Source organism: Leuciscus leuciscus (genome assembly GCF_965113295.1).
Source record: "Leuciscus leuciscus genome assembly, chromosome: 5".
In the NCBI taxonomy this organism is placed as follows: domain Eukaryota; kingdom Metazoa; phylum Chordata; class Actinopteri; order Cypriniformes; family Leuciscidae; genus Leuciscus; species Leuciscus leuciscus.
The window spans coordinates 40007198-40017859 of NC_138729.1; the positions used below are offsets into that span (position 1 = coordinate 40007198).

The 10662-nt window shown below is 38.2% G+C and overlaps 1 protein-coding gene across 1 annotated transcript; it reads right to left on the bottom strand.

The window, feature by feature from the left end:
* Positions 1–3448: 3448 nt before the first annotated feature.
* msna (moesin a) lies at positions 3449–10355 on the bottom strand. The gene is made up of 9 exons (XM_082170356.1): positions 10270–10355; positions 10002–10148; positions 8825–8921; positions 8277–8440; positions 7216–7346; positions 6972–7132; positions 6133–6225; positions 5206–5433; positions 3449–4946 (listed from the first exon to the last, which is right to left on the bottom strand). Exons 1-9 carry the CDS (start codon positions 10275–10277, stop codon positions 4782–4784), a joined length of 1194 nt encoding a protein of 397 aa, XP_082026482.1. The 5' UTR covers positions 10278–10355; the 3' UTR covers positions 3449–4781.
* Between the last annotated feature and the right edge of the window lie 307 nt (positions 10356–10662).

Consider the following 10662-nt stretch of genomic DNA (forward strand, 5'->3'; position numbering starts at 1 on the left):
GGGAAGCCTTCTAATCTCCAAAAAGTGGAGGATTTTGCGAAAGAAGAGGTGGGAAACATCCCGAAGCAGACCTGTAGAAATCTTGTGGAGACCTATATGAAGCGTTTAGAGGCCGTCATCAAGAACAAAGGCTTTTCTTATTGAAAAGGACTTTAGACTTTGTTATACAAAGGATATGAATAATTCTGAACGTGGCGATTTGTTTCATATTCGTCAATTAAATAGCCATGAAATAACATATTTCTTGAAATATCACATGTTGTTATTCTTTCAGTTGTTTGTCACATATTAAATATATGGTGGCATTATAAAACTCATTAATTACAGAAGACAACTCAAAAACACTATAAAAAATACCAAGGGTATGAATAATTTTAGTTAATTAATTAGTTAGTTAGTTAGTTGTGCATGCTGGGCTGGCTAGATTATGGCCATGTTGGAACCAGTACCTCTGTACAGCCTCCCCCTACTGGACGCATCAGGAACAACGGTGGCCTGGGCCATATGTCTGCAGCCTTCCTCAGTTCCTCTTCTCTGTTGTTGTGGGTGTGGTTGCAGGGAGATGGAGAAGTAAAGTTGAGAGTTCTTGGGACTACATACAAGCCTGTTTCTTTCATGATTATAGTCTTGATTAAAGCATTCATCGGCATTAGGGGCTGCTTTTCACACAGAACGTATTTTTCCATTTCACTCTGCTACTTTTCCATTGTTTTTTAGTGTAAACGCACTAGTCGTGTTTAAAGGTATAGTGGAGGATTTTATTTTTCCGGGTGGATCATTAAGACTATTGGTCCTCCTAATTGTCAATCTTTCTGATGATATGTTTACGTAAGGCCGCCGTACGTGCTCGTCCCTAAGTAGTTTTCGCTTTCTGCGCATGCATACTTTCAGGTGTATATGTGTGGTGAGCTACAGTTTCAGCCATTCATTGAAGCTCGTCGTTCTCACCGGGTTTTTTCAAAATGTCTGAGGGTCGCAAGAGAAAGTGTCTACGAATTGTATGACAAGAAGAGAAAGGCCTCTGAAGAAAGAAACAAGATCAGAGTGTTTTTGGGAGAATATTTCACACGCTGGCGTGCGCTAAAAGCACAGGTTGGGCTTCCCACTGATGCCTCAGTCGCGAAATTTCTACTCCACAGGTAAAGTTTGGCATGCTATTTGGAGAAATCCATTTAAAATCACTGCTAGTAAAAGTTAATGTAAGCTATGATTAGCGATGCTAGCCCTGGCACAAGTCACGCTCTCTCGTGCACACGTTTAATAGGCGTTCCCTTTCGGAATCGGGAGCAGGTAGAGTGTTGCACATGTGCATTTTTTCAAAAAGTGGAGAGGGCGGTTCTTTTCTAAAATTATACCTTATTATACCTTGTTGCGCTTGCGTCTCGCGCATGACACAGCAATAAATTAAGTTTAACTAAAATGCGCCTCGAGACCTTGCGTTTTTCCCCGTTCCACTGCCCTTGTTTGGCGTCTTGCATTTTCGCTTTTAAAGATTATGTTTTCTGTGTGAACAGGTGTTGTGCCGAATTTCAACCCCCTGCCAAATTATTACCCCCCTCGTTGAAGTCAGTACCTGATTGCCTAATCCTAACCCCCACCCCTAATCCTAACCCCTCCCCCACAACTAATCCTAAACCTACCAATACTAGGGGGGTAATAATTTGGCACAACACCTGTACTAACTCCTGAGCGTGTATCATAAGATGCAGATTTTTGTGCTATGTTTTTAAAATGTATCATGACTTCTGAGCGTTCTCACATAACTCTGTCCTCATTCATTTGTATGTGGATCTTTTTGTTTGCGCTGTTTAATATTAGGATTTTGTTTAAAACACTATCATAGCACCGCCCCGCAATATCAAGCCCCGCCCCCAGCGCCCGCCTGATAAAATATGTTCCTGCAGCTACCTAGACACTCCAAGCACAGACACAACACTCGCTCTAACAGAGAAACTCTAGTCTTCACTGATGATGTTGAGCCGCCATCGCTACATCTGACACAATCAGAATGCTTTTTATTATTATTATTATTTGTGTTCTGCTGTGTTTAATGATTCTGAATGAATCAGCCAGTGAGCAAGGTTAAAACGGCTGGTATAGTGGTCTGTTTGGCATCTCCATGTGTTCGTGTTTGGTATTGCAGCTTGACTTGTAGTTATGTAGGCCTATATAATAGCATTATTTGCTGTTTTTGGATGTCCACATTTATCGCATTTGCCCGTTTCGTGCTTCCATATTTTATATTAACTTTGATTTAGTGTTGTATGCCCAATTCACAATCAATTAAAAAAAAAAAAATTTAAACAAATTACATGCTTTTTTTTGCAACAAAAAAACAAACAAAAAAAACATGCATTTGCCCAGTTTTCTACCTTATACTGCCCCCTGCAGGCTTTTCACTATTTAATTTCTAATGAGCTCCCTAATCCCATATCAATTTGTGAATAGATAGGATATATCAATCAATATATTAAACAGTATTGGACTGCATACGCTACCATGGGGAGTTCCATTTTCTATAGAATATTTGCGAATATATATGTAGTCCAAATTCCAACTTGTATGGTCCTATTCAATAATAATTTGAATAGCAGCTGTTTAAAATAATTGATTCTTTTTGTTAAAGACTTTGTCTATTGCGAACCATCTACAGTCTCTTCAATATTTCATTGGTTTTCACGCACCTGGACTTACAACTAGCCTTCATCTGAGCGCAACAATATTTCCTTGTCTTCCTATTCAATAATAATAAATAAAAAATAATCTCAACAGTTTTCATCTTTTGTCTTTTCGTCTTAAAGCGGCGCTATGCAGTTTTGGCAATTTCTTCGCTGTTTTCTCGCTTTTTGCTCGCAGGTTTCTCTATAGAGCTCCCTCTACAGCTTCGGAATAGATATTTGACAACACTGTCGTCAAAACTCGTTGGCGGCTCGCCGGTGTGGTGAACAAATGAGTCCTAATGGGGTCCTAAGCTCGGACTCATCTCTTTTGTTCACCACACCGGCCCAAAGTTGCAAGGGTGTTTTTTTCCGCTCACAGGCGCTAGGGGTGTGCGAGAAGACCACCATTCAACCCGAAAAAAGTCGTATAACCATTTCAATGACTCCGAAGCTGTTCAGTAAATTAAGCTTAAAAAAAACCTTTAACCCCGACGTTGAGGTCATTTCCGTTATTTTGGAAAAGCACGTAAAAGTCCTGGCAGAAAGCGATGCATAAGGATGTAGTGTAACGACGCCCATTTTCAGGAATGCACTATTTTATTATTAAAATATTAAAGGGGGGTTTACTCCAAACCATACCTTTAAGCTCACATGTATTTTCTGAATATATTATCATTGTTTAATAGAAATAATAATTCCTCTATAATAATGTACGCTGGCCATCACAAAACAGGTATCCCAAATGAGCCAGAAGAATGCTGCAAGAACAAAACTAGCCAGTGCACTGGTGATGTTTTTAATATTTTATTGACAGTTGCAATGGAAACATTTTAAGCAGCAAACTTTTTTGTGATTGGTTGACAAAAAAAAAAAAAAAACAAACAAAAAAAAACAAAAAAAAAAACACCTGCAGCCTAAGGGTGAGAAATCACCCAGGTAACAAGAGAGTTGTATATGATAAGAACAAATTTCATATTTATCACAAGATCCATTTTATTGTATACCAAAACAATTTAGATTATCTAAGTGTAAGATCAAAATGAAGAATTCTTCCAAAGCAGCTGGGGACATGTCATATTGCTTCAGTGCAGCATATTGCCACATGAATAAAACTAAAACTAATATAGACCTCAAAAACAACTAAGGCACTGCCTACAAGTGCAGTGCTACTTAAAATGGTGTACACCCTGGGTAAATACTGTTCAGAAATAAAGGGGAGAAAATAATCCCAGAAGATGCTTTTTAAGTGTCATTCTATTTAAGGATTCTTCAAAATAATACTGCGAAAAAATTCAAATGCCTCAAACAACAAAACAGTCTCTTTTATAAAAAAAAAAAAAAAAAAGCTTAAAATAAGAATAGGATTAAAACCTAAACTAGAAATACAGTTTGATATTTTCTCTTTCTTTTCTCTTCAGTGAAAAGGCACAAACAGGGAGCGGCCACAAACCTGCAGCAGTGAGAAACTATAACTAAAGGAATTATCAACAGGGATCTCACTCACACTCACACAAACATACACACACACACACACACACTTTTTGCTCTTGTGGGCTGCCGGTATTGGCAGAGTGGTTGATGGGGAGCAGGTAGCCATGATCTTAGGCATGTGTTTTAATCTATACTGTAGTTGTTTTATTAGAAAGGCACATAGATACAAATGTTATAGCAATAGCTGGGCTATTGCACCATCACAATGGCACTGTGCAGTTTGATATCAACTCTACTGATCTGAATTACAGTCTTGGCACACTGACATGTCTCTCTGGAGTGCTTTCGGAGTTTATCATAACACTAGAAAAAAAAACAATTCCTACTGAAATCCCGGTTTTACAGAATAAAAACCCTTTAGTTCGGTTATTCAGCAAACTGTTACTGTTTTCCAATATAAAAAAAGCTACATCTAGGTCAAAACACAAAGCAAAAAAATAAATCTCCCTTATCATAATGCAGTAACCCAAACAACACTCCTGAATTAAAGGGATTTTTGAATTGTGCAGCATTATTCTATATTTGGCATTATTTTCTCTTGGAGTGGTGAATTGTTGGTACTGTAGTTCCTCTGCAGGCATGATGCAAAAGGCAGGCTGAAGCTCCCCCTGTTGGCTGACTGTAGTACATTTACATGCACTCAAACTCGTCGATTCGCTGTTTGGTGTTTCCAGAGCGGATCTGACGAAGCGTCTTGTATTTGTCGCGTCCTGCTCGTACATTTTCTGCGTGGATCATGTCGTTCTGGGTCTTCTTGGTGTCATCACGAGCGTTAGCAAGCTCAGAAGTAAGAGCCTGTGGAAAAAAAGAGAACTTTTGAAAAAATGTTTTCACTTGAAAGGAAATTTACTCTGCTAAAGCCTTTATTGTATGCAGTCCACTTTTTACTGTAGTCAAAAAGTGCGGCTTGGACATTTTTCAAGATAACTCCTTTTGTGCTCCTCACAAACGTCAAACCAGTTTGGAATGACATGAGGGTGAGTAAATGATAAAAGAAGTGTTATTTTTGTGTGAACTATCCATTTAAATGTTGTTTGTGAATTAGTTCTCTCACCAGCAGATGTTTCTGCACTCGTTCGTTCTTCTCAGCCTCCGTCATGCGCTCCTCCTCACTCCTGTCTTTATAAGCTGCTGCGGAGGTGAGTTCGGCGGAGGCCTCTGCACTGCTGTCATCCTCATCGTTGTCGTTTTCGCTGTGCACTGGCTCTTGGACATGGGTTGATATGACTTTGTTCTTCAGCTCCTCTTTAGTCTTCTCCAGGTCCTCCTGCACCTGAGCGGCCTGGATAAGACACAGCACTACATTAACTCACAAAATTCAAACCATGAAGTTATTTTGGAAATGATCAAATAATTATCAATTATATACAGAAAGCGATCAAAGAACACGGCCATTACAATCGCTGAAGCTGTAAGTCACAGCGCGCGAGTTTATCTGGACACTTGCCAAAACTCCCATTATGTAAATCAATTATGCTGTTACATTGCACTATGAAGCTCCTACTGAATTTACATCGTGTTTGCATTATTTATGGTGAAAGCATTCGTGAGAGTGCAGAAATCCCTTTGCAATGATGATATCACTGCATTCACGCGATTAACAGACTGTCATGCTCAATGCTCATCGATGCAACCTTTCATGTAATGGGAATAGATCTAAATATAATGCTATAATCAACACTTTTCACGATTCCGTAATCTCGACAGCTGTAATAGTAAAAACATATAGTAAAAGTATTGGAGAGGGTTCCACATGTAATACTGATTTCATATGCAAAAATGTCAGCCAATCACAGCAGTGGGCGTTTACACTTAAGTCTCACAACAGACACGCCCCTTCAAACAGAGCGTTTTAAAACAGAGGGCTATTCATGACCCCTTTAATTTTTGTCCAAACATCAATGACTGTTAGTAATTTTCTGGATGGATGGACAGTAAGCGCACCGCTGTAAGGCGCCTGCTGACAATTCACCATGTTTACCTTCAGTTGCCACTCTGATGCTTCTTCCTCTTTCTTCTTTTTGGCATCTTCAAGCAAGGAGATCTTAGAGGTCAAGTCTGCCAGTTCAGTGGCCTGTACACACACACACACACACATATATATTCTCAGGCCCTGTTTACACTAGAGCATTTTCGTTCCATTCATGTGCACTGGGCATGCGCGTGTACAAGTGTTGTCGATTGAAAAAAGTTGTCGATTGCTCTAATAATAGCTTGCCTCTTGCGCAAGTAGGCAGCTGCAGTATTATAAAAGTGCACAATGGCTGCTAAAAAGGACAACAAATTCAGCAAAGCTTGTCGTTCTGTCTCCATGTTATGGTTTACACAGTTGTTGAGGCAGGTCTGTTATTGTCGTCTTCCGGTAGCGTAATGGTCATATGATAGGGGCTTGATGAATCAGGGAAGCATACGCAATGATCCAGAAGACCTAAACAGTGAGCAAATGTGGGCAGCCAAAGCTTCGACTGCTAAAACGAAGCGTTTTCAAAAGTCTACGTTTTTGAGGGTCGAAAACTCCAGAGTAGTGTGGACGCCAGGCGTAACCGGAGGAAAAGGTATGCGTTTTAAAACGAAAAAGCACTAGTGTAAACAGGTCCTCAGAGTTGCATGGGAACAGATATAACTGTGGGTGTCCTGCACTCTGTGGCTGGATGAAGTTTGGTTCTCATGGAAACTTCAGAATTGTAGTTTGGTTACCGTGGTTACAACTGTAACTGACTGCATGGGTTGTGTAGGTGATATTGTGAGGTTGTCATGGTGACTAGAATTGTGCTGCCATGGTGGCTGGCAGTGTGTAGCTTGGTTGACACGGTAACTGACCAGATGCTCCTGGTTCTTCATCTGACTCTCAGATTGCTGCAGCAGAGTGGTTTTGGCCTCCTCTGCCAGACGGCGCTCTCGTTCCAGGCGCTCTGCCTCCTCCTGAGCGCGTTTACGCTCCTGATCCAACTCCAGCGCCCTGCGGGTCTGCTCCTCCAGCTCTGCACACACACAATAATGAGGGATTATTGATCATTAATGAATAAATGAAAGATTAGAAACAGCGAATTTCACCCCATCTCACCATGCTGAGCTTTTTTCGTCTGTTCCTCTATCACTTTCAGTCTCTCCATCAGCTCTTCTTTTTCTTTTTCAATCTTTTCTTTCTCCTTTTCAGCCTGCTCTCTCTTCTTACGTTCATCTTCCAACAAGGCCCTGCAACATTAGTGTGTGAGAGAGAGAGAGAGAGAGAGAGAGAGAGAGAGAGAGAGAGAGAGAGAGAGAGAGAGAGAGAGAGAGAACACACAAACAGACAGATGCATAAGAAGAGGAATGTGTCCTTCCTGTCATTGTGAGCAATGAACTAATCAAAGAATGTTGGTAACTAAACAGTTCACGGTAGCCATTGACTTCCATAGTAGGAAAAAATAAAATACTATGGAAGTCAATGCCTACTGTCAACTGTCTGGTTACCAACATTCTTCTAAATATCTTCTTTTGTGTTCAACAGCAGAAAGAAACTCATACAGGTTTGGAACAACACAGATTTTTCATTTTTGTGTGAACTATGCCTTTAAAAGGCTGTCAGGGATTTTTTTTTATTTTTTTTTATTTATGTTTATTTATTTATTTATTTATTCATTCATACATTTACTTTTTATTATTACTATTCTAAGCAAATGTTATGTAACACCCTTTAATGTATAACAAAAGTGCAATAAAAACAGTTAAAAAAAAACTAAATAGTTTGTGAAAAAAGGAATGTGTGTTAATTTAGTCAATCAAGTCAATATTGTTCAACAAGAAAATAAATTTATAAATGTCTAAACATTTTAATAAATAAAAAAATTACTTAATTCAGTCTAGAATGAGACAGAGTTTGTGAATCAATCAGTTGAATCAATGATCCAGTTACTTAAAATGGGAAAAAGCACATTAACTGGTTGCCACCTATTGGTGTAATAATGTAACATACAGAGAGAGTCACTGAATGAATCAGTGGACACATCTGAAATCCTTTCGTTGAGCAGAATCAAAATATTTGAGTCACTGGAAAGAATCCAAAGGATCACTGAAATGATCACAATCCAGATCAAAATCAGAGCCTCTGTGTGGTGTTACTCGGTCTCTCCTTTTTCCACTCACCTTTCCATCTTCTTGTGGTTTTTCTCCTCCTTGGCCTGTGCCTTCATCTGCTGGACCTCGATGGTGTCAGGTTTACGGCGTCTCATATAAAGCTCATGGTTCCCCATGCACAGAGCCAGAATCCTCTTATTAATGCGTAAACGCTGGGCATAGAACACAAAGTCCTGTGGGGAAAAAGAGAAAACATTATATACCTACTTCCTATGTCTTAAAACGCTGCATACATAAAAAGCTCCCCAAGTTTAGGAACAAAGCCAAAGAAAGCCAGGGGAGTGAGGGATGGACCAGGAGCTACAGGAAATACTGAAGAATTAAATAAAAAGGAGACATATCCACATCTAATCTCTTATTTGCATCCGTGATTGTGTAACAGAGAAACGTGCCGCTTCAATGGAAAGTCTTTGGTGTATACTGTGATTTCACCATCCTCAAATCTCTCATGAAACCTTACAACACTTCACTGCTCTGCTTTGTCTAAACCCTGTTTGCAGAAAAATTGCACAGAAACTGTGATAAATCAGACAGCAGGAAAATCATGTTTGACATACCGGGGCTTTTTTATCAATGGGTTTGATGACAAATTTCTTATCGTTGAAAGAAATGTTCCTGATCTCACTCCAGGGGAAACCAATTTTAGGGGTCATCCTGGAAAGAGAGAAGAGGTGAGTCAGTTTTTTGGCACAGTAATACATATCACTTTCCATAAATAGGGTACAATAGTTGATCGTTCTTTTTTCTTTTTTTAAACAAATGGTCAGTGAAAGAAAGCGCTAAACTAAAACAATGGATGTCAAGCTCATGAGGACAAAGTAAACATTATGCGGCTCATTTTATTTGTTATCGATTGTACTTTTTTTAAATGATATGTTTACAATTAAATCATTGACACTACGGTTCAAAGTTTTGGGGTCTGTTAGATTTGTTGGTAACTTTACAATAAGGTCTCATTTGTTAACATTCATTAATGTATAAACTAACATGAAAAAACAATGAGCAATACATTTATTACAGTATTTATTAATCTTTGTTAATACAACTTTTTATTTTAATAATGTATTAATAAATGTAAAAATTAACAGTGACTAAGATTAATAAATGCTGTGGAGATATTGTTCATTCTTAGTTCATGTTAGCTAAATTAATTAACTAATGAAACCTTATTGTAAAGTGTTAACGATTTTTGAAAGTCTGCATGATTAAAAATATATTATTGTGAAATATTACAATTTAAAATAACTACGTTCTATTTGAATATATTTTAAAACGTAACTTATTCCAGTGATCAAAGCATCATTACTTCAGTCTTCAGTGTCACATTATCCTTCAGAAATCATTATAATAAGCTGATTTGATGCTCAAGAAACATTTATTATCATCTATGTATAAAATTGTTGTTCTGCTTAAAATAGACAAATTAAATAAATTCAAATAACTCTTACTTTTGATCAATTTAATGCATTCTCTTGTGAATAAAAGTATTAATTTCTTTAGAAAAACTACCCCATATTTTCTGCAGCATTTATTTTAATATAATTTGTTACAATATAATAGTCTTTACTGTCACTTTTGTTCAAATCGAATGCACCTTTGCTGAATAAAAGTATTAATTTCTTTAAAAAACTAATTCTTACTAAACTTTCATATTGCAGTGCATTTTTTTTACCAAATATATTTGACACGTTTCAAAGCCGTTCATTTGTTTATGCATGTTAAATATATCAGTACTTGTCAGTCTGCTCGTAGATGTTGAGTCCCAAGGCGTCCACGCCCAGCCACAGCTCTGATCCTTTCTTATTCTTAATACTGAAGTAATTCACACCGTACATCTCCAGATCCTGAGCTATCTTCAGATACTCCATCATCGAGTCCTCTCTGAAACACACGCACAGATACACATTATCACTCTTGTCTGGTGTGTGTGAGATTGACAGGGTCACTGCAGTCAGTGATAAAACAGAAAAAAAAAAGCAAGAGCGCATTCCATTGGCAGTACCTCAACATGCCCTTGTGCTCCTCGTGCCAGACCTGAATTCTTTCCTCCCATTGCTCCTTATTCAGCTTGTGCTGTTCCAGAACTCTGTAGAGAAAAGATTACACACACATGCTCACATTTACAATCTCAAATATGTTCTTAACATGTTCTTTGGCTGATACTTTCTAACCAAAACATTAAGTACTGAGTGATATACCTTATCAGGTTATACGCCATATTGAATTTAACACAGATGAAAACAAAGCTGTGAGGGATAGACGTACAGTCTTTATATTGACTGGTACACACTGTATAAAGGTCCTAGATTTTCACAACTCACAACTTTAAAAACTTTTTTTTTTGCAACAGCTGAACAATCGGATTGTTGTTAAACAACAGTACAATACATCGAAC

What these genes read in the sequence shown, in the direction of transcription:
- msna (XM_082170356.1), bottom strand. An exon ending in ATCTACGAGCAGACTGACAA is followed by an intron (nt 8,922 to 10,001) that starts GTACTGATATAT and finishes CTCTCTTTCCAG; the next exon opens with GATGACCCCTAAAATTGGTT. An exon ending in GAGTGCAGAAACATCTGCTG is followed by an intron (nt 4,947 to 5,205) that starts GTGAGAGAACTA and finishes TTTTTTCCACAG; the next exon opens with GCTCTTACTTCTGAGCTTGC.